The sequence below is a fragment of the Lynx canadensis genome, chromosome A3, assembly GCF_007474595.2.
Source record: "Lynx canadensis isolate LIC74 chromosome A3, mLynCan4.pri.v2, whole genome shotgun sequence".
Lineage (NCBI taxonomy): Eukaryota > Metazoa > Chordata > Mammalia > Carnivora > Felidae > Lynx > Lynx canadensis.
In genome coordinates, this window is record NC_044305.1 from 67,369,671 (window position 1) to 67,397,663 (window position 27,993).

Consider the following 27,993-nt stretch of genomic DNA (forward strand, 5'->3'; position numbering starts at 1 on the left):
GTTTCCGATTCTGTGTCTCCCTCTCTCTCTGCCCCTCCCCCGTTCATGCTCTGTCTCTGTCGCAAAAATAAATAAACGTTGAAAAAAAAAATTAAAAAAAAAAAAAAATTAAAAAAAAAATCCCAATTTGGGTTGGTAACATTGTAATTTATCAAACAATGCAATACTTCTGTGGAGTAAATACTGGTGGCCTGTATGTATCGCAAAATGTGCCATATGAGCAATAGTGAGAAAAGACTAGAGTTAAAGTGAGACCTCTTTAATTTTTAATGATAGAGTAATGGATATTTATTGTAGAAAATACAGAAAATCTGAAGAATAAAATAAAAACTCCTAGAGATAACCATTATTAACATATTGATGTATTGCCTGACAGTTTGTTATGCCTGAGGGTTTCTTTTAAGTTTTTAAAATTTTTATTTTTATTTATTTATTTTTTTCATTGTAAAAAAGACAGTTCTGTTAAAGCACAGGGACAGGACTCAAGGGCAGAAAGGGCTGCCAGGGTTCCTATTTTTCTTTCTTTCTTTCTTTCTTTCTTTCTTTCTTTCTTTCTTTCTTTCTTTCTTTCAACGAAATTAGGTTTCTATCCTACTTATGGTTTTGTTTTCTCTCTTTTAAGGTCACCTTTATAAAGTCAGTGTACCAATTATGGTGACACAGACTTCTGGAAGAGCAAGTATTCTTCATCCAGTTCAGCAAGTATTTCAGCAGCTGGGACAGCCTTCCATGATACAGACCTGTGTTCCACGATTGAACCCATGTTCTCTCCAAGCAACTGCTGAAAAATCTCAGAGACTAGAAACTGTGCCCCAGCAACCTCCAATTCGTCATTCTGGGCTAGTGCATAGGAAGCATTTTGAAAATGCCACCAGTGATATACTTGTACCTTCTGGAAATGAGCGTGAAATCATGTCTGAAGCTCTGTTGAGTCAGCTGGAAAGCTCTCAGTATATCAGTGTTCCAGGTGTTATGTTTCCTCCACAGGTCTCTCAGACAGGTTCTCCTGTGGAGCCAGTGCTCAGTGTTTCAGCCAGCGTGACTCAAAATCTGAATGGTGGGCCCCTCTCCACGGGCCGACCAGGCGCCCAGCACCAGCACATGACTGATACTCAGCTTCATGTTCTTAAAAATAGGATGTTTGGATGTGATTCTTTAAAGCAGCCAAGAAATACAGAGGAGACCAGCAGCCTGCCTGTCTCAGAAAAGGTAGTTCTATGTTCAGTGTAATGGTATTAGGGGATAGACGGTGGCTGGTGATTTGACATCCTGAGTATTTTTAAGCTGTAAGGTACTCACAAGTACATGTGTCTTGTTTTTTCCTCTAGAAGGTTGTTTATTATTCTTTTTAATATAACTATCAGTTCTTGAAAGTATTCATGCCCAGCATTTCACACTTTGAATGTCAGTTAATGAACTAGAATATTCTTTATTTTTTTAATTTTTTTTTTTTTAACGTTTACTTATTTTTGAGAGACAGAGACAGAGTGCAAGCGGGGGAGGGGAAGAGTGAGAGGGAGACACAGAATCCGAAACAGGCTCCAGGCTCTGAGCTTTCAGCACAGTGCCCGATGCAGGGCTCAAACTCAAAAACTATGAGATCATGACCTGAGCCTAAGTCAGATGCTTAACTGACTGAGCCACCCAGGCGCCCCTAGAATATTCTTTAAAGGAAAGTGTATTTGTTTTAAAGTAATCCATTTTACCTCTTCCTTACATTGTGAGAATGTTTGTTTGCATATAAATTTAAAAGACCCAGAAATCCATCCTAGTAATTGAATGAATATTTTGAGGTAATTCATTGTAGTACTTAATACATAAAAGAGAGCCAAAGTATTTTTTTCAATTGTTCTACAAAATTTTCTGCAAGTCCCATATGAAAATTTTCCCTTATCTTGCTAATATTTTATTTCTCTCTGCTTGCTGAAATACCAGTTAATATCTTTGGAAATTCAGACTACTAAAAAAATAGCTTCTAATTAACTTTGCATGTGAAAAATAGGTTTGAATTATTAATTTCCAAGGAATTCATAGTGAAGGAAGACCAATTCATGGAGAATTTTGGATGGCAAAATTAAAAAAAAATCTTGCGGGGCACCTGGGTGGCTCAGTTGGTTGACCATCTGACTTTGGCTCAGGTCATGAAGTCACAGATCATGGGTTTGAGCCCCATGTCGGGCTCTGTGCTGACAGCTCAGAGCCTGGAGCCTGCTTTGTACTCTGTATCTCCCTCTCTCTTTATGCCTCCCCCACTCATGCTCTGTCTCTCTGTCTGTCTCTCTCAAAAATCTTAAAAATTAAAAATCTTGCTTTCTTTTTACAAATGTAAAATAGGTAATAAAGCTGATTCTATTTATACAGTTTAGTGACCTATGACAACTAATTAAATGTTTGTGTCTCTAGCTAATAGTTCAGTGGTCCTCTAGAACTGCTGTACAGATCTGTAGCAATGCATAGTTAAGTGCTACTTTAACATTTTCCTAGGGGTGCCTGGGTGGCTCAGTTGGTTAAGCGGCCGACTTCGGCTCAGGTCATGATTTCGCGGTCCATGAGTTCGAGCCCCACGTCAGGCTCTGTGCTGACAGCTCAGAGCCTGGAACCTGTTTCAGATTCTGTGTCTCCCTCTCTCTGACCCTCCCCCGTTCATGCTCTGTCTCTCTCTGTCTCAAAAATAAATAAACGTTAAAAAAAAATAAAAAATAAAACATTTTCCTAGGTAGAAGGGAAGGATAAAGGGTGCAGTGAAGGGCAGTGGATGAAGACAGGGACTATCAGAAACTGACCTGTTTGAGAATGTTTCAGATGTTTGATGAAGCCTGTTCAAAAGCTGTTAGCAAGTCTCTTTTAGCAAGTTGAGTTTGGGTTTAGAGTATAAAGATTAAAATGTTGTTTTCAGTATTTTTTTCATTCTATTTCCACATTATTTATAAAATTTAAGAAGTGTAGGCTAACCTCATAATTATGAAACATTTGTTTTTGAGGAAAAAAAAAATAACTGTGCATTTAAAATAAGTGTTTGTTTTTATCACTTAAAACTTTTGGAGGCACTTTTTGCCTGAACTCTGTATGAACTTTGCAGATATTTGGTGTGATGATTCAAGGACTTACTCTACTGTTACGTATTAGATGTCACCTTGTACTTCTGATATGGGGAAATAGATTAGTTAAGGGAAATTATCAAGAATTGTTTAGGGGATAGTGGTCGAGAGCTTAAGTTGGAAGCCACAATAGGTTCAAATTCCAGAGTCACCATTTACAAACAAGCTATGTAATGTAAGTCTCTGAAATTGTTACAGTCCATAAAGTAGGCAGGAAACCAGCCTCATAATTTTTAGAACTATCAGAGATGATTTGTATAGTTTTTAATAGCTCCTGGCACCACAGTAAGCTTTAGATTAGTGCTGTTGTGCTTTATGGGCATGTGATAAATTGGGTAACTTTCCATATTAACTCTTTGGTTAGTTTTAAAATAGAGCTATATTAAAACACAAAAATCCAGATAGTCAAAAGTATTTATTTTATAAGGTGTTTTTTTATTAATACTTAGTAAGGGACCTTTAAAAATAGTTGTTAGTAATCTGGTAAAGTTAATGCTGATAAAATTTTCAGAATTATACATAGATTTTCTTTTTTTAAGTAGCTTTTCAGAAATTCTTGTTGCTTAAAGCAAGTTACACGTGTACAATTAAGTACACATATTTACTTGTCCTGTGTAGACTACCAAAGATGTAAAGTTTCCATGTAGGTTTATAGGTTTACATTCTTACTGTTGGATAAAATATATTCCTCACAATTTTCAATGTGCTCCTATTTTAAAGTGTATATTACTATGTTAGGTTATTCTTCAGTGTGGGAATTTTGTTTTATAATCTCAGAATGCTATAGAGAACTAGAAAATGAGGTCTTTTTGGGAACTTCAAAAAGTAGGAGCAGAAGGAGAGAAATGGTAGGGTAATGTATCTTCTTTAATTCTTTTTTATGTCTTACCTGCCTTAGCATCATGCTCATGGTACCACTTCCAAATATCGTTACTTCTGCTGCCTTATCTTTTATTTATTTACCTGTCTGACTGCATCCTCTTACCTTCCTGGTGAGATCCTCTTTATGTCTTCCTCCTGTTTCCTAAGGTTCTGTCCTCAGACCATTTCTCCTCTTACCTACTTCATATTTTCGTTGAGCAATCTCATGGATTATTATGGTTTTAACTACCATCTATTTGTTAATGACTATGATTCTAACCCTGTTACTCCCTTGAGCTTCATTCTCATGTCTCTTTGCCTTCTAGACAGTGCTACCGGAATGTTATTCATTGTCCCTCATCAGAGACACTGCATGGTACCACTGCCTAGCTGGTCTCCCACGCTAAGGATTACAGTGACCTTTGCGCTCTTTGTTTCCCCCTATTCTCTTTATATCATGTGCTTTTTAAAAATTTTCTTTTAAATTGCTGCAAAATATATACAACATACAGTTTACCATTTTAACCATTTTTAGGTATACAGTTTAGTGGCATTAAGTACATTCATTGTTGAGCAACCATCACTACTGTCCATCTCTAGAACTTTTTCATTGTCTGACACCAAATCTCTGTACCCATTATACAGTAGCTTCCCATTAACCCCTCCATTTACCCCCTGATAACTTCCATTCTACTATCGGTCTTTATGAATTTGACACCTCATAACTGGAATCATAAAATATTTATCCTTTTGTGATTGGCTTATTTTACTTAGCAGAAGATTTTCAAGGTTTATCCATGTCATAGCATGTGTCAAAATTTCATTCCTTTTTAAGACTGAATCATGTCATTTTGATAACTTATTTATTTATAACTTTAATACTAAATATTTCTGGAATCTTTTCCCTCTTCTCCATCTCTTGCTGTTGTCCTAATTGTCTCTCATTTGAGATAATGTAATAGTCTCCTAACTAAATTTTTAGTCTGTAGTCTTTGCTTTTTTTTCACTCTAGTCTTCCCAGTCGATCCATTTTAGAGGTTAAAGGCCTAGGCTTCTGGGGTCCAAATTGTTGATCCCTTCTGTTTCCCTTAATAACTATGTGACTTGGCAAGCTATTGTTTCCTCACTTATAATAAAGGTAGTGGTGTCTACCATGGAGTCACTGTGGGAGGATTGCAGAAGATGATCAGGGGGAAGTGTTCAGCAGCACACTACCTAGCACATGGTTGTGTTCAGAGCATGTTAGCTATTATCTTACAGCTTCTTATGGCTGCCAGAGCTTTACCCAGAATGCAGCCTGCTATACATGTCACTGATGGCTTATCGCCTACAAGGTAAAGTTCAAGCTCCTTAATGTGGTATGCAGGGACTTCCATGTTCTCTCTCTGCCAGAGTTTCTTAGTTACTTTTCCTTCATTTCATGGCTACTACTTTGGTAGGAACACCAAATTGTAATTCTCTGCTAACCTTGTAGCCTACCTCTCTCTTGCTTTTGTTATCCCCTCTGCCGAGTGCCCGAATCCCCCTCTTTCCCCATCCTTCTCTCTGGTTAATGACTGATTATCCACTTAATACTTCAGAAATTTTACTTCAGTGCCTCTAGACCTACTCCCTCCCCCTTCATTTTTGGATTGGTTATATCTCTTCTGTGTTCTCACTGCACCTTAAACATGTGTGTGTCATAATGTAGTTAAAAGATACTTTAAAGTGTCCTGTTTGTACTGAGAGGTACATTTTATTAATCTCTGTACACATAACACCTAAGAATATATACACATTCATGTATACTAGAATATAAGCTTTTATTTTTTTTGTTTTATTTATTTTTAAAGATAAAAATGCACATATGTTTATTTTTTGCAACTTTAGCCTTTCACATTTTGATGCCTTGTAGAGTATGTATTCTTCAGTTTGTTTTCTTTCTTTTTTCTTTCTCTCTCTTTCTTTCTCTCTTTCTCTTTCTCTCTTTCTTTCTCTCTTTCTCTCTCTTTCCTTCCTTCCTTCCTTCCTTCCTTCCTTCCTTCCTTCCTTCCTTCCTTCCTTCCTTCCTTCTTTCTAATTTATTGTCAAGTTAGCTAACATACAGTGTATATACAGTGTGCTCTTTGGGAGTAGATTCCCGCGATTCATCACTTACGTACAAGACCCAGTGCTCATCCCAACCAGTACCCTCCTCAGTGCCCATCACCCATTTTCCCTGCCCCCCTGTCCCTCACCCCTATCAACCCTCAGTTCTCTGTATTTAAGAGTCTTTTATTGTTTGCCTCCCTGTTTGTAACTATTTTTCTCCCTCCCTTCCCTCATGGTCCTCTGTTAAGTTTCTCAAATTCCACATATGAGTGAAACATAAGATATCTTTCTCTGACTGACTTGTTTCACTTAGCACAATACCCTCCAGTTCCATCCATTTTATTTATTTTTTAAAATAAGCTCTGTGCCCAATGTGAGGCTTGAACTCACGATTCTGAGATGAAGAGTTGCATGCTCTACCAGCTGAGCCAGCCAGGCACCCCTAGAATTAAGCTTTTGAAGAAAAAGATCTATGATTACTTGATTTGGCTTAGTAGTTTTCAACCCTGGCTAAATATTAGAATAACTAGAGCATTAAAAAAATAATGTTCAGGCCTACCTCAAGGGATTTGGATATAATTTGTCCTGGAATGGAGTCCGCTCATTAGTGTTTTAAGAGCTTTCTGAGGTGTTTGTAATAATGTAGTTAAGATTAAGAACCATTGATTTAGCTCACAGTCAACGTATGAATGAAAAATGGATGGAGTGAGGGAGTTAAAAGAATATATAACTTTAAGAGCTTTATTTTTTCTTTCAAATCCATTCTGATACTCCTCTGAAAGGTAAAAAGTCATCGTTATTTGAATTCAGAATTCAGTTAACTGAGCAAATATTTTTTGAGTCACTATGTGTCACTCCTAAATTAATATCTCTAAATCAAAGATTTTTCAACAAGATATGTGATATTTTTCCTTATAGAAAAACCAATTTAACAAAATAATTTTGTGTATTTGTCAAAATATGTTAAGGTATATTTCATGCCAAGTAAGAGTGGAGTGGCATGGGCTGTCACTGTACATGGTCAGGTAATACATAATCATTATTGCCACCACATTATGGTAAATACCTGGATTAAATTTCTGTTAAGAATTAAAGAGGATGTGCCCTGCCATTATGATTATAGACAATTCAATTTCACAGAGTTTAGTTTGAAAATGTGAAAAGAAAGTGTGTTAGATCTTAGGTTTCTCTTGTTCTATATTTATCATCTCAATAGGTATGAAGTTCTATCAGTCCTTACTAGCCATTGGAAAAATACTGTTCTTTAGAAGAAAACTTAAAAGGAAAGTGTTGGAAGCAGGATTGGGCAAACAGAACTTTATCTTGAAGCATCTCATGCATTTGTTTATTGTGTACTACCCAGGCACAGAAGCCATATACAATTGAAGAGACCTTGGTGAAACTGAGAATCTTAGAAATTATTGAGCTGGTTTGTTTTATAGAGAGAAAGAAAATGGAAGCTGTGCTTCTGTCAGATGACGTCATGTGAACTAGAATGGTTGACACTTCTTCTCATTCAGCTGGAATTCATAGAAGAATCAGCAGTAATTTGCCTTTAACATTCAACAGGATAAAAATATGAATGCTTCTCAGGGCAGCTAGCATTTGATTTTAATCATCATTTGCACATTGGCACCATCAAAAGAGTTGCTATCTTATGAAACATTATTATTATAATATTTTTCTTAGCACAATTTGGTACTGTCTAAACTGATGGAGCTTCTGAGGTGGTTGGCAACAAATGGTTTTGCTGCTTCAGTAAAGAGAGCACTGCTATCTATTGCAGCACATGGCATACATTAATGCTAAGACACAGCCAATAATTCTAAGAGAAGTCTCATAGGCTGCCATGAAACTCAAATACATTAGAGCGAAAGTATTGAATTATTGCCTTTTCCAAGACATTTGTCAAAAAATGTGGGCAAAATGTTAAATTCTTCACACAGAATTTTTCTGGCTTTTCAAAGGACAATGCTTGAAATTGTTAAGTGATCCCAGGAGAGACATTGATTATTTTTGAGAGAGAATGAAAACCCCCTCGTAACAGTTTGACAGGGAGAAGTCCATTGATGATCTGTGTGGTGGATGTTTGGCTATATGAAAGGCTTACATCTTTCTGTTCATGATCCTGCAGTATCAGTTTTGGATGTTGCTACGAAACTGCTGGCTGTTTTGGTCAAATCACCACCTTAGGAGATTAGAGTCAGATAAGCACACGAACTTTGCTTGGTGGAAGTGCTTCTGTGAAGAAGTTGAGAATGACAAAACCCTTTTGCAGTTACTGATATTAAATTTGGATTTGTAATCTTACTCCTCTCCCAAAGTAAAGAGAACCTTACTGACTTAAGTAAAGTTTCATGATGCTACATTAATTCAATCAGAAGAGTCCTGGAATCTTTAATATTTCTCAATAAGCCTTAATATTCATGAAAAGTACTCTAGGAGCTCTGATTGCAACAGAAAGATGTTGTGGTTTGAGGTTCCCAGTACTTGTCACTATTAAAACAAAAGAGCCAATTCCACTATGTGGTTTGGGCCTAGGCCTAATCATAATTTACTTAAAAAAATCAGATTTTTTGAGGTTGAATTAACATACAATAAAATTCACACGTTTTAGGTACAGTTTATAGTGTACGCTATGAATTTTGAACAAACCTGGGAAGTTACATAACCAGTACTAAGCTGAGATACAGAACATTTCCATCACCCTAAAGAGGTTCCTCATGCCCATTCATAGTCCGTATCTTCCCTACCTCCAGTCCCTTTCAGCCACTCACTGATCTGCTTTTTTTTGGTATAGGCTTGCGTTTTCCAGAATGTCAAGCAAATGGAATCCTACAACATATAACTTCAGTATAATACATTTGTGATTCATCCATGTTGTTTGTGTATCAGTTGTACCACAGTTTGTTTAGTCCTTCACCATTTGGACATGTGGATTCTTTCCAGTTTTGGGCTTTTGTGAATAAAGCTTGTAAAAACATTCATGTGCGGGTTTTTTGTTTTTTGTTTTTTTTGGTGTGGATGTAGATTTTCTTTTCTTTTGTGTAAATACCTAGGAATGGGATTTCTAGGTAATATGATACATATATGCTTGTAAGAAACGGCCACACTCGTTTTCAAAGCCATTATATTTTCACTAGCAATGTATGGTAGAATTTTGCATTTCTCCTAGCAATTTATAGGATTTGTAGTTATTTCACATCTTTGCTATTCTATCCCGTTTTCTGGAAAGGAAAAGTTTGTGATTTTGATGAAGTATGCTTATTTTTTCCTTTTAATTTCTGCTTATGTATCTTACCTAACCAAAGATTGCAAGGATCTCACATGTTTAAAAAATTTTATAGGTTTTACATTTAGGACTGTGATCCATGTTGGGTTAATTTTTGTATATAGTACAAGGTTAGGTTCTTTTGTCTTTCGCATATGAATGTTGTTTTAGCATCACTGTCTGAAGCTCACTGAGTGTCTAAAGAATTTCACCTTTAATGAGAAGCAGTAACCATATGTGTTGGTTTATTTCTGGACTTGGTTTCATGAATTCATGTGTCTTTTTCACTCATACCACACTGTCTTAACTATCATAGCTTTATAGTGTGTCTGGATGTCAGAGAGTACAAGTCTCTTTGTTCTTTTCCAAAGTTGTCTGGTTATTCTAATTCTTTTACATATAAATGTGTGAATGAGCTTGTCAATTAAAAAAACTGCTAGGACTTTGATTTGTGTTGTGATTTGTGTTGGATCAAGGGAGGAATTGACATCACCACAACGAGTCTTCCAGTTCATAGATACGACACATTTTCTATTTATTTAGGTCTTGACTTTTGTCATTAATGTCTTGTAATTCTCAACATGAGTGTATCATATGTATTATTTTTTATTTAAGTATTTTATTGTTTTAAGTGCAATTATAAATAGTACTAAAAGACACTATCAAGGACAACTTTATTCATATTTTATGCTTTATTTGCATTGCTTTTAAAAATATGTTTTTAAAGGTAGTGTTATTGACAAACTGAAAATTCCATGGTTTTTTACGTATATTGCCAGAGGTTGTGCCAGTTTTCCTGCTACCAGCACTCTGTACCACTCTGTTTTGTATTTTATTTTATTTATTTTGAAGTTTATGTAATTGATTTTGAGAGAGAGCATGTGTGCAAGTGCACAGGGGAGGGGGGGAGAGAGAGAGAGAGAGAGAGAGATACTCCCAAGTAGGCTCCATGCTGTCAGCAGCGCTCGATGTCACAAACCATGAGATCATGACCTGAGCTGAAATCAAGAGTCAGATGCTTAACTGACTAAGCCACCCAGGTGCCCTGTGTATCTCATTGTTTTATTACCTACTTGACAGTTCATTATCACCATTGATTTTTTTTTCCTCGTAGAAATTTACCATTTTAACCATTTTTACCTGTGTACTTGAGTGGCAGTAAGTGCATTCACATTGCTGTGCAACTATCATCACCATCCATCTTCAGAACATATTTGCTTTCCCAAATTGAAACTCTATGCCTATTGAATAATAACTCCCCATTCTTTTCTCACCCCATCCCTGGCAGCCACCATTCTATTTTCAATCTCTGAATTTGACTACTTTGGATACCTCATAAGAGTAGAATCAGACAGTATTTGTCCTTTTGTTTCCCTTGTCACTTAGTATACTGTCTTCAGTGTTTATCCATGTTGAATCGTGTCAGAATTTCCTTCCTTTTTATGGTTTAATACTCTGTTATATATCTATATCTATCTATCTATCTATATATTTTTGTTTATCCATTCATCTATCCATAGACACTTGGGTTGCTTATACCCTTTGGCAGTTTTACTAATGTTAATGTAAACTTGGGTGTACAAATATTTTGAGTCTCTGCTTTCAATTATTTGGGGCATATAGCCAAGTGTGGAATTGATGGATCCATATGGCAATTCTATTAAAAAAAATTTAAGGAACTGCCATACTATTTTCCATAGCAGCTGTATCATTTTACATTCCTACCAGCAGTGCACAATGGGTTCATTTCTCCACATCCTCACCAGCGCTATTTTTTCACCAGCATTTTTTTTTCCTTTGATTATTGCCATCCTAATGGGTGTGAGGTGATATCTTATTGTGGTTTTGATTTGCATTCCTTTAATTATTAGTAATATTGGACATCTTTTAATGTGCTTTTTGGCCATTTGTATATTTTTTTTGGAGAAAGTTCTATTCAAGTTCTATGTGCATTTTTAAGTCAAGTTGTTTGTTGTTGTTGTAGGGTTTATTTATATATTCTGTATATTAACTCTTTATATATGTGGTTTGCCAACATTTTCTTCCATTTTGTGGGTTGCCTTTTTACTCTGTTGATACTGTTCTTTGATGCACAAAGGTAAATATTGTTGAAGTCTATTTTATGTATTTCCCCCTGCCTCACCCCTTTTTTGCCTGTGCTTTTGGTATCATATCTAAGGAATATCATTCCCAGGTCCAATGTCATGAAGATTTTCCTCTATGATTTTTTTGAAGAGTTTGATAGTTTTAGTTCTTATGTTTAAGTCTTTAATCCATTTTGAGTTAATTTTTGTATGTAGTGTAAGGTAAGGGTCCAACTTCCATTTCTTTGCATGTGTTCCCAGCACCATTTGTTGAAAAGATGCCTTTTCCTCTTGAATGGGCTTGTCACTGTTGTCAAAAATTATTTGACCATATATGTGAGAATTTGTTTCTGGGCTCTTTATGCTATTCCATTAGTATGTTGTTTTTCTTTATGCCAACACCACCCTATTTTGACTACTATAGTTTGGGAGTAAGTTTTAAAATCAGGATGTGTTAGACCTCCAACTTATATCTTCTCTTTCAGGGTCTCTTGAGATTCCATAGGAATTTTAATATGGATATTCTATTTCTACAAAAGATGTTATCTGGATTTTGTTAGGGTTTGCAATGAATAGATGGCTTTGGGTGGTATTAGCAATATTAACTTTTTTAAATACATGAACACAGAATATCTTCCCATTTATTTCTGGCTTCTTTAATTTCTTCTGGGAATGTTTGTAGTTTTCAGTGACCAAGTCTTTTGACTCCTTGGTTATGTTTACTCCTAAGTATTTTATTCTGTTTGATGGTATTGTAAATGGAATTGTTTTCTGCATTTCTTTTTCAGGTTTTTAATTGTTAGCATATACAAATGCAGCTGATTTTTGTGTGTTGATTTTTGTCTTTTGTGACTTTGCTGAATGCATTCATTAGTTCTTTTATATTTATGTGTCTGGAATCTTTCGGGTTTTGTACATAAATGAAGTAGTACATAAATGAGATTATCTGCAAACAGATAATATTACTTTTTCCTTTCCAGTTTGGATGCCTGTTATTTATTTATTTTTCTTGCCTCATTGCCCTAGCTAGGACTTATAGTACATTGTTGAATGGAAGTGGCAAGCATGGGCATCCTTGCTTTGATCCTGATCTTAAAGGAAAAGCTTTTAGTTTTTCACCATGGAGTATGCTGTTAGCTGAGGATTTCTCATAGATGGCCTTTATTATGTTAAGGCAATTTCCTTCTATTCCTGGTGGTTTTTTTAAATCATAAAATGGTGTTGAATTTTGTCAAATGCTTTTTCTGCATCAATTGAGGTGATTATGTGTCCCCCTCCCCCATCCCCATTATGTGAATATATTCTATTACATTGATTGATTTTTCATATGTTGAATCATCACTGCATTACAGGAGTAAATCCCACTTGGTCATGGTGTATGATATTTTTAATGTGCTGTTGAATTCTGTTTGTGTTAGTATTTTGTTTAGGATTTTTGAGGATTGGTGTTAATTCTTCTTTAAATGTTTGGTAGAATTCTCTAGTGGGGCCATCTCATTCTGGGAATTTCTTTGTTGAGAGATTTTTGATTACTAATTCTATCTTCTTACAGATCTATTCAGATTTTCTATTCATGATTCATTCTTGGTAAATTGTGTGTTTGTGGGAATTTGTTTCATCTTGGTTATCCAATTTGTTGGTATACAGTTCATAATAGTCTCCCATGAATATTTTTATAGTATTATCTCATAATTGTTTTTATTTTGGTAAAATCAGTAGTAAAGTTTGTTCATTTCTGATTTTAGTTATTTGGGTTTATTTTTTTCTTCATCAGTGTAATAAAAAGCTTATCAATTTTGTTGATTGTTTTTAAAGAACCAACTCTTAGTTTTGTTGATTTTCTCTATTGTTTTTCTGTTCTTTATTTATCTTTGCCTTAATTATTATTTTTTCCTTCCTTAAAGTAGTTTTGGGCTTTGTTCTTCTTTTTCTAGTTCCTTCCAGTGGAGATTTAGGTTGTTAATTTGAGACTTTTCTTCTTTTTTAGTGTGAACAATCATAGCTATAAATTTTGCTCTTAGCACTGCTTTTGCTGCATCCCATAAATTTTGCTATGTTGCATTTTCATTTTTATTTGTCTTAAGATATTTTATATCTTAAAAGACTGATTTTTTGTTTTGTATTTTTTCAAGTTTTTATTTAAATTCAAGTTAACATATAGTATAATATTAGTTTTATGTGTAGAACTTAAGTAATTTATCACTTACATACAACACCCAGTGCTCATCACTACAAGTGCACTCCTTAATTCCCTTCACCATTTAACCCATCCCCTCACCCACCTCTTCTCCAGCAATGCTCGGTGTGTTCTCTAGTTACGAGTGTTTTCTGGTTTGCCTCTCTTCCCCGCACCCTCACTATGTTCATAAAGTTTTGCTTCTTAAATTCCACATATGAGTGAAGTCATATGGTATTTGTCTTTCTTTGACTGACTTACTTCACTTAGCATAATACTGTGTAGCTCCAACCACATGGTTGCAAATGGCAAGATTTCATTCTTTTTTATGGCTGAGTAATAATCCATTGTATGTATATATATCACATCTTTCTTCATTCATCAGTGGATGGACATGTGGGCTTTTACCATAATTTGGCTGTTGACAATGCTGCTATATATGCGAGGGTGCTTGTATACCTGCAAATTAGCATTTTTGTATCCTTTAGGTAAATACTTAGTAATGCTATTGCTGGATTGTAGGGTAGGTCCATTTTTAATTTTCTGAGGAATCTCCATATTGTTTTCCAGAGTGGCTGCACCAGTTTGCAATCCCACCTACAGTGGGTTCCCCTTTCTCTGTATCTTTGCCAATACCTTTTGTTTCCTGTGTTGTTAATTTTAGCCATTCTGACTGGTGTGGAGTGATACATCATTGTAGTTTTGATTTGTATTTCCCTCATGATGAGTGATGTTGAGCATTTTTTCATGTGTCTGGTAGCCATCTGGATGTCTTCTTGGGAAAATGTCTGTATCTTCTGCCCATTTTTTAACTGGATTATTTTTTAGGTGTTGAGTTTTATAAGTTCTTTATAGATTTTAGCTATTAACCCTTTTTCAGATATGTCATTTGCAGATATCCTTTCCTGTTCCAAAGGTTGCCTTTTAGTTTTGTTGATTGTTTCCTTCACTGTGCAGAATCATTTTCTTTTGATGAAGTCCCAATAATTTATTTTTGCTTTTGTTTCCCTTGCCTCAGGAGACATACCTAGTAAGAACTTGCTTTGGCCAATGTGTTCTCTTCTAGATTTTTAAAAACATTTTTATTTATTTATTTATTTATTTTTAAATTTACATCCAAATTAGTTAGCATATAGTGCAACAACGATTTCAGGAGTAGATTCCTTAGTGCCCCTTACCCATTTAGCCTATCCCTCGTCCTACAACCCCTCCTGTAACCCTCAGTTTGTTCTTCATATTTATGAGTCTCTTATGTTTTCCCCCTCCCTGTTTTTATATTATTTTTGTTTCCCTTCCCTTATGTTCATCTGTTTTGTCTCTTGAAGTCCTCATGAGTGAAGTCATATGATATTTGTCTTCTCTGACTAATATCACTTAGCATAATACCCTGCAGTTCCATCCATGTAGTTGCAAATGGCATATCTTCTAGGATTTTGATGGTTTCCTGTCTCACACTTAGGTATTTAACCCATTTTGAATTTATTTTTGTGTATAATGTCAGAAAGTGTTTCAGTTTCATTCTTTTGCATGTTGCTGTCCAGTTTTCCCAACACCATTTGTTTAAGAGACTTTTTTCCATTGTATATTCTTTCCTGCTTTGTTGAAGATTAGTTGACCACCACATTAATAAAAGAAAGAATATGAAACCTGTGGTTCTCTCAATAGGTGTAGAACAAGCATTTGACAAAGTACAACATCCATTCATGATAAAAACTGTCAACTAAGTAGGGATAGAGGGAACATACCTCATCATAACAAAGGCCATATGTGAAATAACCCACAGCTAATATCCTTTTTGGGGGAAAAATTGAGAGCTTGGTCAGAAACAAGACTAGGATGTCTACTCTCACCATGGTTATTTAGCATAGTTCTGGAAGTCCTAGCCTTAGCAAGCAGCCAAAAAAAAAGAAATAAAAGGAATCAAAATTCACAAGGAAGAAGTAAAACTTTAACTATTTGCAGATAACATGTATAGAAAATGCAAAAGTTTCCACCAAAAAATTGAGAACTGATATACGAATTCAGTAAAGTTGTGGATACAAAGTCAACATACAGAAATCTGTTGCATTTCTATAAACCAATAATGAAGCAGCAGATAGAAATGAAGGAATTGATCTCATTTACAATTGCACCAAAAACCAGTGGATACCTAGGAATAAACTTAACCAAAAAGGTAAAAGATCTGTACTCTGAAAACTGTAAAACACTTATGCAAGAAACTGAAGATGACACAAAGAAATGGAAAAATATTCCATGCTCATGGATTGGAAGAACAAATACTGTTAAAATGTCTATACTACCCAAAGGAATCTAGACATTTAAAGCTATCCCTATCAAAATATCACCAGCATTTTTCACAGAGCCAGAACAATCTTAAACTTTGTATGAAACCACAAAAGACCCTGAATAGCCAAGGCAATCTTGAAAAATAAAAGCAAAGATGGAAGCATTACAATTCTAGACTTCAAGCTATATTATAAAACTGTAGTGATTAAGACAGTATGGTACTGTTACAAAAACAGACACACAGATGAATGAAACAATAGAAAACCCAGAAATGAACCCACAACTATATGGTCAAGATTGGTTATTTGTTTATTTCTTGTTTTTGAACCATTGACTTTTTGAGTCTGTTGTTTAATTTCCACATCTTGTGTATTTTCCAGTTTTCCTTCTTTCCATTGTGATCAGAAAAGATACTTTGCATGATTTCAGTCTTTTTAAATTTTGAGATTTGTTTTGTGGCCTAACATCTGGTCTTTCTTAGAGAATGTTCTGTGTGCAGTTGAGAAAAATGTGTATCCTGCTATTGTTGGGTGGCATGTTGTGTATATGTCTGTTAGGTCCAACTATACTTATGTCTATATTATATGTCCATAATATTCAAGTTCTTTATTTCCTTATTGGTATTCTGTCTGGTGGTTCTATTCATTTTTGAAAGTGGGGTATTGAAGTCTCCTACTATTATCTTAGAGCTATCTATTTTTCCCTTGTAGTCTGTCAGTGCTTGTTAGATACATTTAGGAGCTATGATATTTGGTGCAGATATGTATATAATTGTTACATCTTGGTGAATTGATTATTTTTTTGATTGTATGCTGTTTTTCTTTTTTTTTTTCTAATTGTGTCTCACTTAAAGTCTATTTTGTCTGATAATAGCATAACTATCCCAATTCTCTTTTGGTTAATATTTACATAGAGTATCTTTTTCCATTCTTCTACTTTCAACCTATGTGCATCCTTAGATCTAAAGTGAGTCTCATAGACAGCATAGTAAGTATCTATTCTGCCAATTTGTGTCTTTTGATTGGGGTGTTTGGTCCATTTACCTTTAAAGTAATTACTGATAGTGAAGGGCTTTTGCCATTTTGCTACTTGTTTTCTGTGTCTTTTAGCTTTTTTGCCCCACATTTTCTTTCTTACTGTCTTCCTTTGTATATAGTTGATTTTGGAGTGACAAATTTTGATTCCCTTTTCATATCTTTTTGTGTGTACTCTATAGATATTTTCTTTGTGGTTACCATGGGGATTATTTATGGCATCTTAAAGTTATTAGAATCTATTTTGAACTGATACCAGCTCAACTTTTATCTCATAAAAAAACTGTTCCTCTTTAGCTCTGCCCTCCCTCACTTTGTTATTGATATCCCAAATTATATCTTTATGTATTGTGTTCCCCTTAATATAGATTTATAATTATAAATACGTTTTTATCTTTTAAATCTTATATGGGAATAAGAAGTAGAATTATAAATAAAATTATAATACTGGTTTTTATATTTGTCTATGTATTTATCTTTACCAGAAAATTTTATATTTTTGTATGGCTTTGAGTTACTGTCTAGTTCCCTTTCATTTCAATTTAAAGGATTCCCTTTAGCATTTCTTGAAAGGCAGGTCCAATGGTAACAAACTCCTTCAGCCTTTATCTTAGAATGCTTTAATTTTTCACTGATTTTTGCAGGACAGTTTGGCCAGATATAGAATTCCCAGTTGACAGTCTTTTCTTTTAGCCCTTTAAATACATATCATCCTACTGCCTTCTGGCCTTCAAAGTTTCTGCTGAGAAATCTGTTTGTTACCTTATTGAGGATCTCTTGTATATGATGAGTTTCTTTTTATTGCTGTTTTAATTAGTACTGTTTTAAAATTTCAATTTCTATTCATTTATTGCTACTATATAGATATACAATTAATTTTTGTAAACTGACTTATATTAGTCTGAATGTTTGTGTCCCTGAAAGGTGATGGTAATTAGGAAGTGGAGCCCTTATGAATGGGACTAGTTGCCATATAAAAGAGACTCCACAGAATTCTGTAGTCTCTCTACCATGTGCGGACACAGTGAGTAGGCACTGCCTGTGAACCAGGAAGTGGGCTCTCACCACCAGATACTGAATCTGCTGATGCCTTGATCTTGGGCTTTCTAGCCTCTAGAACTGGAAGAAAAAAAAAATCTCCATTGTTTATAAGCTACCTAGTCTATGGTATTTTGTTATAGAAGCTCAAATGGCTGAAGACAATTTCCTTATCCTTTTAATGTCTTCAGAATCTATGGCAACACTCCTTTAATCCCTAGTATTATTTGTTTCTTTTCTCCCTCTCTCCTTTTTATTCTTTGTTAGTCTGGCTAGAGGGTTATCAATTTTATTGATCTTTTTAAAGAATGAACTTTGTCTGACTTAATTTTTTTCTGTGCTCAATTTCATTTATTTCTCTTTTTATCTTTATTATTTTCTCTTTTGCCAAGAGCTTAATTTAGTCTTCTCTTTTTAGTTTCTTAGGGTAGAATTTTAGGCCATTGATTGAAACTTAATTCTTTTTTAATATGATCATGTAATGCTGTAAATTTCCCTCTAGGCATTGCTTTAGCTACATTTCATAAGTTCTGAAATGTTATGTTTTTGTTTGCATTCAGTTAAAATTATGTGCTGCTTTCTCTCATGCCTTACTCTTTGATCCATGGGTATTTAGAAATGTAATTATTAAATATCAGGGGATTTTTCCAGATCTTTCTGTTACTGATTTCTGGTTTAACTCCTTTATGCTTAGAGAACATACTTTGTGTGTCTTAGTTTTTTCAGGGTTTGTTTTTTAGAACCTAGAATATGGTCCATTTTGGTGAACATTCTGTGTGCTCTTTAAAAGTGTGTATTTTGCTATTTTGGGGTGGAGTATTCTATGTCAATTAGGTTAAATTGTTTGATTATATTTTTCAGGTCTTTTACATCCTTACTAAATTTAAGTCTACTTTTCTGTTGATCATGGAAAGAGGAATGTTGAATTCTCTATAATTAGATTTGTCCATTTTTCTTTTCAGTTCTATCCATTTTGATTCGTATTTGTCCTTTTGTGCTTAGCTTATTTCAGCTAGTTCAATCCTTTATGCTTTTTAATTTATATAGTGAGCATGATGTTACTTGTCCTTTCTACTCCAAATTATTGTTTAAAATAAAATGAAATCGATAAAACCTAATAGGTACTGTGTAAAGTTAAGGTGGTATGTATAAAAATTGGCAATTATTACCTGAAACTAGTGAGCTTGGGATTCTCCCTTTCTCTCTGCCCCTCCCCTGCTTGCACTTTCTCTCCCAAAATCAATAAATAAACTTAGAAAAAATTAAAAAAAAATATTCCCATGTTGCATAGACATTCTGGGATTGTTCTAGAATTCAAAATTAGAGAACATATATAGGAAAGGAAGGAAATATAGAACTGAAATCTATTTTAAGATCACTTGTGAAATGTTTAACTAATTTTATATTTCATGTGATTCAGTGTTACATACTTTTTGACTTGAAAAACTTTATTACATTTCATTCTCTTTCTAGGAGTCTAGTTCTCAGATGGATTTAAGCAATCAGGTAACTGATGATGATATTAATGAGATAATTCAAATAGATGGAACCGGTGATACATCTTCCAATGATGAAATAGGAAGTACAAGAGATGTAGATGAGAGCGAATTTCTGGGGATTGTTGAGGCAGGAGACCTGAAGGTACTTGAAGAAGAAGCTGACAGTATATCAAATGAAGATTCAACTGCCAATAGTAGTGATAATGAAGACCCTCAAATAGACGTTGTAGAAGAGGTGAGGATCACTTTTGAGATGAAATTTTTAAAATTATAGCATTTGTATTTTAATATACTTTGCACTTTAATATAAAGTATATTAAAGTATACTTTAATCAATAGGAATAACAATTAAGGTTAACTCTGTGTTTAGTCTTTTAAAATGAGACTTATTTGCACCCTAATATTTAAACTTGTAAACTATAATTCAAACTAGTATTAAGTATTTGGGAATTGGCCACTCTATTTGTTGGTCTTAACTAGAGATAGTGGGAGTTTAAAAGATGGGAGTAGAGGTACAGAAGGCCGCCAGGTTAGAAGCATGCAATGTCTGCTTTGATTCTGATAGATGAAGTAAAATTTTTGTGGAATGTGGTAATTAGGAAGCATGTAAGTAGTACTGTCATTTATGGTGGCCTTAAGGATGTGCCAGGTACCATACTTAAGTCTTACCTATCTGACGTTATTTAACATTCCCACCACCCTATCTATGGGCCTTATTACCAACCTCATTTAACATATGACAAAACTGAGATATGAGGAGTTTTAGTAAATTGACAAAGGTCAGTCTTAGAGTTATTATGTGACCAAGCTGGCATTCAAACTCAGGCTATTTTACTTTTTCAGTACGATACTATTCTCTCCCCAAGTTCCTTTATTTCTATGTGTATCTCTGTCTTTAAAAAATTCAGAGCATCATAAAATTCCTTAATGTAACCGTCTTTCATCTTTAGGACCCTTTAAATTCTGGAGATGATGTTAGTGAGCAGGATGTGCCAGACCTGTTTGACACGGATAATGTAATTGTCTGCCAGTATGACAAGGTACCATATTCACCTTTTAGACTTTGGGTTTATTAATTGCGTTTATGGTAGAAAGCTATGTAAAATGATGGAAAATAAGATGATGAGTTACAGTTCACACTTAATCTTGAAAAAGCTAATTAATTATATATATTTTGTGTCTAACACTGCGCTGTGTGGTCTCAGAGATAGCAAAAAAGTGATAGTTCTTGTCTTGAGAATTATCTTATTGAAACAAGATGTTTCTGATTGAAACAGGATATTTCTATATGTAATAAAAGAATGGTGTACAATAAGATGGTATGTAAATCAGAAGCTAAAATATGTGACAGGCAAATCAAATGCTAAAATATGTGACATATGAATCAGATGCTAAGATGAGTGGCATGTAAATCAAATGCTAAGATATATGGACAGACAGTAAGTCCAAAAAGTAGCTAGGAAATGTAAGAAATTGTTCATAGTTGGAGTTCTCCACTATCCTTCATGGGTGATACGGAACTCTGAAATAGGTCTTAAATGATTTGTAAGATATAGATAAGTGTGGAGAGTAGACATTCTGAGTAGAACAGCTTGATAAAAGAAATGAATGCATGTAGAATGTACAAGGGACAGTGAAGAGGCAGCTCTGCTTTGAATAAAGTGTTCTTTTGGATGTATTAGGAAATGAGGCTGGGTTGGGGACAGAGTTCACAGCAGATGGGAAAATCTAGAATCCTGGTAGGAGAAATTGAAACGATTTGGTGGACATTAGCATTCTGAGAATGTTACTGAAAAAATTATAATTGGGTTTAAAACTGGCCATATTTGCTTATTAAGCAGAGGCAAATGGTAAGAACAGGGATAGCGCAGAAATGAAGTAACAAGAGCCCAGGCTAAGAATGGCAGTGTAGAACGTAGAAGAGTCAGAAATGGTGATGGAAGAATCAAGGGGACTTGATGATTAGTTGGACATTAGAAAATGATAACAAAGAGAGTTGAAGGTGTGTCAGTTTTCAAACACAGAAATTAATTTAGAAGAAATTCAACTTTAGCAACTAAAATATAATACTGCTTTTTCTTCTTCTTAAATACTCTGTGATTATGTAGTAGAATGGCCAGCTTTTGTCTTTAATTCATGCATATTTACATCTTTTTTTTTAGCAGCTTTGAGATATAATTCACATACTGTACAACGCACATATTTAAAGTGTACAATTTAGGGGTTTTGTATATTCATGAATATGTGCAGCTGTTAACATAGTCAGTTTTAGAACATTTAATCACCTCAGAAAGAAGCCCTATTCCCTTTAGTTCTCACCCCCATATTTCCCTGTTTCCTCCGATCCCCACCCCTGGCCTAAGAAATCACTAATCTACTTTCTGTCTCTTTAGATTTCCCTATTATGGAGTTTCATATGAAAAGAATTCTATAATATGTGGTCTTTTGTGACTGGCTGCTTTTACTCCATACAGTGTTTCAAGATTCATCCATGTCATAGCATGTGACAGTTCTTCATTCTTTTTTATTGCTGAATACTAGTCCATTGAATACATATACCACATTTTGTTTATCCATTCATCTGTTGATGGACATTTGGATTGTTGCCATTTTTGGCTATTATGAAGAATGCTGCTTTAAACATTCACATAGAAGTTTTTGTGTGAACATATATTTTTATTTCTCTTGGAAATTTCTGGGTTATGTGGTAATAGTTTGAGGGGCTACCAGACTGTTTTCCAAAGTGGCTCTACCATTTTCCATTCCCACCAGCAGTATATGAGGGTTTAGATTCCTCCACATTCTCACTAATGCTTGTTATCTGACTCCTTGGTTCTAGCCATCCTAGTTGGTGTGAAGTGGTATCCCATTGTGGTTTTGATTCGCATTTCCCTGATGACTAATGCATATTTACATCTTTGCCTTTTTTTCGGTAACAATTCCAATATACTCAAGAGAAATAGGGGATGGTGTTTTGAATTGTTATAAAAATAAATCCTTTTCTCTAAAGATAAGATTGTTTTCTCCTTTATAACATTTCATATAGATAGAAAATGGCAATTTAGATGCTGGTAAACATAAGCCTATGAAGAAATAGGTAATATAAAAGAGAGCATTTCTTAGTTTGAAACTTATTTTTGTTTCTTATAAGCAGTGTATTGCCTTCCATGAAGAAAACACTAAGGCACTAAGTTATGTATGCATTCCATAGAGTCACAGAGAATTTTCTAGACTGTTATGGATATAGTATCCTTTGTTATACTGCATTGTGGGAAATAGCTTGTAATTAATTACATAGTGCTTTGTACTTTTCAAAGTGTTTTCTCCCACATTGTCTTTTACCTCTTAACCACTTTTGGGGTACACAGGAGTGATATTAGGTGTATAATGCTAACAAATCTAGTTGTTTGAGAGTCCTAACTGAGAGTTATTTTAAAAACAGTACTAAATGTTTTAAACCATGGCACTGGGGAGCCCTTGAATTGGTCTTAAAAGGGACTGATGAAGTCAGAAGATAGCTAGCAGAGAAAATGTATCTATAAGGTCAAAGTGGGATGGCAGGGACCACTGCCAACAGTGGATTTTTATGAAAGAGTATCTTCCCAGTTCTTGTTCAAGTAGTATTTAATATAACCAAACTCAAGTAAATTGAAATACTTTTCAGTAGTCTTTTAAGAGCTTTTACTAGTCAGCATGTTTTGAAGGCCAATAGTATCACTTTGTCTGGGAGAGTTCCAAATGCAGGATTTTGAGTCTTATCCCAGGGTACTGGATCAGAATGTGTATTTTAACAAGACCCTGAGGTGATTTGCATGCTTATTAAACTTTGGGAAGTGCTGTTTTTGTTTTTGTTTTTAGTATATCTTATCTGGCTTTGACTACCATATGGAATTTACCTTTGAAATTTATAAGTTAACAATTGGGGAAAGTTTTGAAAGTATTAAGATGTGCTATGAAAAAGGGTTAAATGAAGGTCATTGGTCACCATGCTGAGTGAGAATTAAAGGATACAGTAATGTTATTTCAGAGGCTTAGAGAATGACCAAGATTAGTATAAAGGTTAAAGTAGTAATGATATATAGGGAAGATTAATGGTGAAATGAAACCTTTTACTATAGACGAGAGTGTTCTATGCCATAAATAGGACACTATAGTGCATTGCAAAACCATTTGAATATGTTGTATCTTCATGTAACGGTTTAGCAAACTTTAGTTTATAGCTGTCCTTGTCTATTAGATGCTGGTACAATAATTGCTATGTATGTAACACAGTATGTTTCTCTTTAAATATATATGCTTTGTTTTCTGAATAGATACTGTATACACATATGTTAATCAAAACACTATAAAAGGTATACCATGAAGTCTGGTTCTTACTCCTTCACTACTTATGCTGCCTACCAATAGCTTCTTGTCCCTTCTTTGAGCGTAAAAAAAAGTAACCAGATACACTAGTTTCTTAATATATTTACAGGGTGTTTTTATTCAAATACAAACCTGAAAGATAGCCTAGACAACACTCTACTCTACACCTTGTCTTTTAAGACATCAACAATATATCTTGGAGATCTTCGTGCTAATATTTTTATAGCTATTATATAATATTCTACTGCAGAATTATTAAAATTTATTTTACCAATCCCCAACTGATGAATATTTGAGTTCTTTTTCAGTCATTTGCTATTGAATGATCACATCTATAATACATCTCCTATGTGTGCAGTTATATCTATTAAAAAAATCCCCAGTGGGGTACCTGGCAGGCTCAGTCAGTAAAGCATGCAACTCAGTCTTGGGGTTGTAAATTCAAGTCCCACATTAGGTGTGGAGATTACTTAAAAATAAAATCTTAAAAAAAAAAATCCCCAGAAATGGTATTACTGGGTCAAAGGGCAAGTGTATTTGGTCAGGTATTGCTAAATTGCTCTCCTAGACTATCTTCCGGTATATATTCCCATTACAATATTTGAGAGTGCTGCTTTTCTTACAGCTTTGCCGATAGAGTGTAATAAAATATTTGGATCTTTGCTGTTATAAAAAGTAAAAATGATGTCTTGGTGAAAATTTTAACTTCTCATGTTTTTAAGGGCCATTCATATTTACTTTTATGTGAACTGCTTGTTCATAACGTTTATCTATTTTTTTAAAACAATTGGATTATTGGTCTATTTATTGATTTCTAATAGCTCTGTATTGTTTTGGGGAAGATTGGCTCTTGGTATATGCAGAAATGCTTTTCCTCAGATGTTTGCTTTCAGTGCTTTTTCTTTGATACAGATGTTATATTTGTCAACCTTAATTTTTATGGCTTCTGATTTTGAGTCATAATACAAAGTTCTTTCTTAAAATTTTAAATGGATTCACTTATGTTTTCTTCTAGTATTTCTTTGGTTTCTTTTTCAAAATATAAGTTGTTTGATTTGGTGTTTATCTTGGAGTATAATGTAACGTATGATTCTGACATTTTTTTTCCAGGTGGCTATTCAGTTTTCCTAATTACTGAAAAGTCTATTTTGTCCACACGAATAAGAAAATGATTCCTTTATCATCTACTAAATTTCTCTCTATATTTGGGTCTACTACTTGATTTTCCATTTTGTCTCATTGGTTTGTCCGTTGGCTTATACTACCTTGATTTAATTATTAAGATTTGTAATATCTGGTAAAGTTAGTACTTCTTCATGAAGCCAAGTGAGGAGAATATTTCAAAGAGGAGAGAGTGTTGAATGGTGTAGATCAGTATTTTAAAAATTTATTCTTAGCTATTTTATCTCTTTTGTTGTTATGGTAAAAAGGCTCTTTCTTTGTATCTTCTGACCAGTGCTTGTATGCATGAAGGCTATGAGTTAATGTGTATTAATTTTGTATGAATAGTGAATTCTTATTTAGTAATTTTTAATTGGTTATTTTAGGTTTTTCAGACATGCAATCATTGCATCTGCAAGTCTTTTTTATCTTTTCCAATTTTTATATTTCTGCTTCTTTCTTCTTGTCTACTTGCATTGGCTAGTGTCAGTTGTACTTTCTTTCCTCTTACCTAATTGTATTAGGTAGGACCTCTGGAGTAAAAACTCGGATGATCTTTGTGGGATTTTAGTGGGATTACTTTTAGGGTTCCCCACTAACCATGAAGACAGTTTTATGCTGAGGTGGAGGTGTGTGTGTGTGTGTGTGTGCGCGCACGCGAGTGCGTGTGTGTGTAGGATGCAATATTTGATTCTTATTGAGTTAAAAAAATCTAAAATGCATTAATTTATCAAATACTTTGTCAGCATCATTGCAGTTTATTATATGATTTATCTCCTTAGGTCTAGTAATATAGGTGTTATATTAATAAATTCCAAATATTGAACCATTGTTGCATTTCTAAATAAATGTCAGCGTCATTGGAGTTTATTATATGATTTATCTCCTTAGGTCTAGTAGTACAGGTGTTATGTTAATAAATTCCAAATATTGAACCATTGTTGCATTTCTAGAATAAATAAACTATTTATGCACTATTTCTAGAATTAAGTTACTAGAATGAGCTGTTGCTGCTGCTACTGTTCTCCTGATTCTGGGCAGATACTATTACCTGTGCTGAGTTCAGGATTCTGTGTCACTGTTGTGTTCCCAGGGACTTTTAAAGATATGTTCTAGTGTAAATTTGGGAGTCAAATTCAGAGAAGAGATTTTCCATTAATAGGATTTCTTTCCCCACACAAATAGGAGTTTAGCATTTATATTTTCTTATGTTTCACAAAATAAAGCTGAATACTGGTCACAGACTTTTCTTCTTTGATTTGACTATTTGCAGTAAATAAGTGGGTTTAATTTTTACCTTTGATTTCAGATCCTACATTTATAAGGTTTTTAAATAGTCACTTGTGGTTTACCCAGAGGTAACAATGATTTTATGGTTTCTTACCTCTTGAGGTAGTAGGATTTTCTAGTTTTTATTTTGTCCGTAAATAGACTGATTTATTAGATCCAAGGAACTGCCAGTGGAATCTAATAGATTATAAGCTGTATCTTCTGGTCTTGCTCAGCGCTTTACTGTGAATTTCTCCTTCAAAATGAAAGTCCTCTTTTTTTCATTCCTGATAATATTACATCCTCTCTATTCCTTTGTAGACATACTGAACTCTTTGCTGTTCTTGATCAGTCCAGGTATCTCCCTCCTCAGGGCTTTTGTGCTTCTGTTCCCTTTGCCTGGAATTCTCTCTAGTCAATATCTTCTTGGCTTTAACCTTTACCTTCTTTAAGTCTTTGCTCAAGTGTTAGCTCAGAAGTCAGGCCCACCCTAATGTCTTACTTGCAATTGTAACCCACCTCTGTATTTGCGGTCTTCCTTTTCCTGCTCTATTTTTCATAGCACTTAGTGTCTTTTAATATTCTTCATAATTTAGGTATCTATTAGGTTTCTGTTTCCCCCATACTTACTAAAATGTACACTACTCAAAGGTAGGAATTTTTCCAGTTTTTACAAAGTAATATATAAAAAATATGAATTTTTATGACTATACATATGTTTTTGTTTTTTAAACTGATATATCTGTGGTGCCTAAAACAATGTCTGACAGACACATAGGAATCCAAATATTTGCTGAATGAATCAATACTATCTTGAGGTGGTTTTATTTATTTTTTTTATTATATGAAATTTATTATCAAATTAGTTTCCATACAGCACCCAGTGCTCATCCCAGAAGATGCCCTCTTCAATGCCCATCACCTACCGAGGAGGTTTTATTTTTAAAGAACTCCCATTTAGGGTCAGAACAATCCCATGTTATGTGCAAAGTATTGTAAATTATCCTTTAATTTGTAAAATTAATTTAGACTATTTTTCTCCCTCCAGATTCATCGAAGCAAGAACAAATGGAAATTCTATTTGAAAGATGGTGTTATGTGTTTTGGAGGGAGAGACTATGTATTTGCAAAAGCCATTGGTGATGCAGAGTGGTAAAACTTATGAGCTCTATACATCATAAACATCAGTAGGACTATATTATGTATTGTCAAACTTATTTTTATTTTAAATATAGTCCAGTTCAGAGCTGCTCAAATTTTTAGTTCACTGTATGGAATTTAATAAAATTATAATTCAGATGGAGATACAAATATACAATTTTATATTTCTTTCCTTTTTTTAAAGCCTTCATTATCTGTGCCATTATGAATCATAGATGAATCAGACTTGATGGAGCATGAAGAAATATCACATTTCTTTAATGTTAAAGTAAAATTTAAATCATATTCCAATTCTCCTTCATGGTAAAGTCAGCATCAGTTATTAGATTGGGGCTAGTGTCCTACCATTTCTCCCTAAACCATGTTACAACAGATCCTGGAGAATCTTGTAAGTAGAGGGATAGTCAAGAAGCTTCTCTAGGTCTTTGGTCTACACTCATCACTAGTGATGTATTGATTGTATAAGCCCAAATGGTCCCTTGGAAGCAGATGTCTCTGTTGAGCCTATATTACACTTGAACATGGAAATCTTTGCTGAGGCCAGGATCCCTGGAGTTAAGGATCTGCCTCTCTAGGCTTATCATGTGGCTAGGCCATTCTTCATCATGTGTTGCTATCTC

At 34.3% G+C, this 27,993-nt stretch overlaps 1 protein-coding gene across 1 annotated transcript in view; it reads left to right on the forward strand.

Moving 5' to 3' along the window:
• Positions 1-27,368, forward strand: part of GTF2A1L (general transcription factor IIA subunit 1 like) — a 42,567-nt gene extending 15,199 nt beyond the window's left edge. The window contains 4 exon segments of the mRNA XM_030310571.1: positions 623-1,209; positions 19,392-19,652; positions 20,368-20,457; positions 27,261-27,368. Of these exon segments, the coding sequence (XP_030166431.1) occupies positions 623-1,209; positions 19,392-19,652; positions 20,368-20,457; positions 27,261-27,368 (1,046 nt within the window).
• Positions 27,369-27,993: the final 625 nt, after the last annotated feature.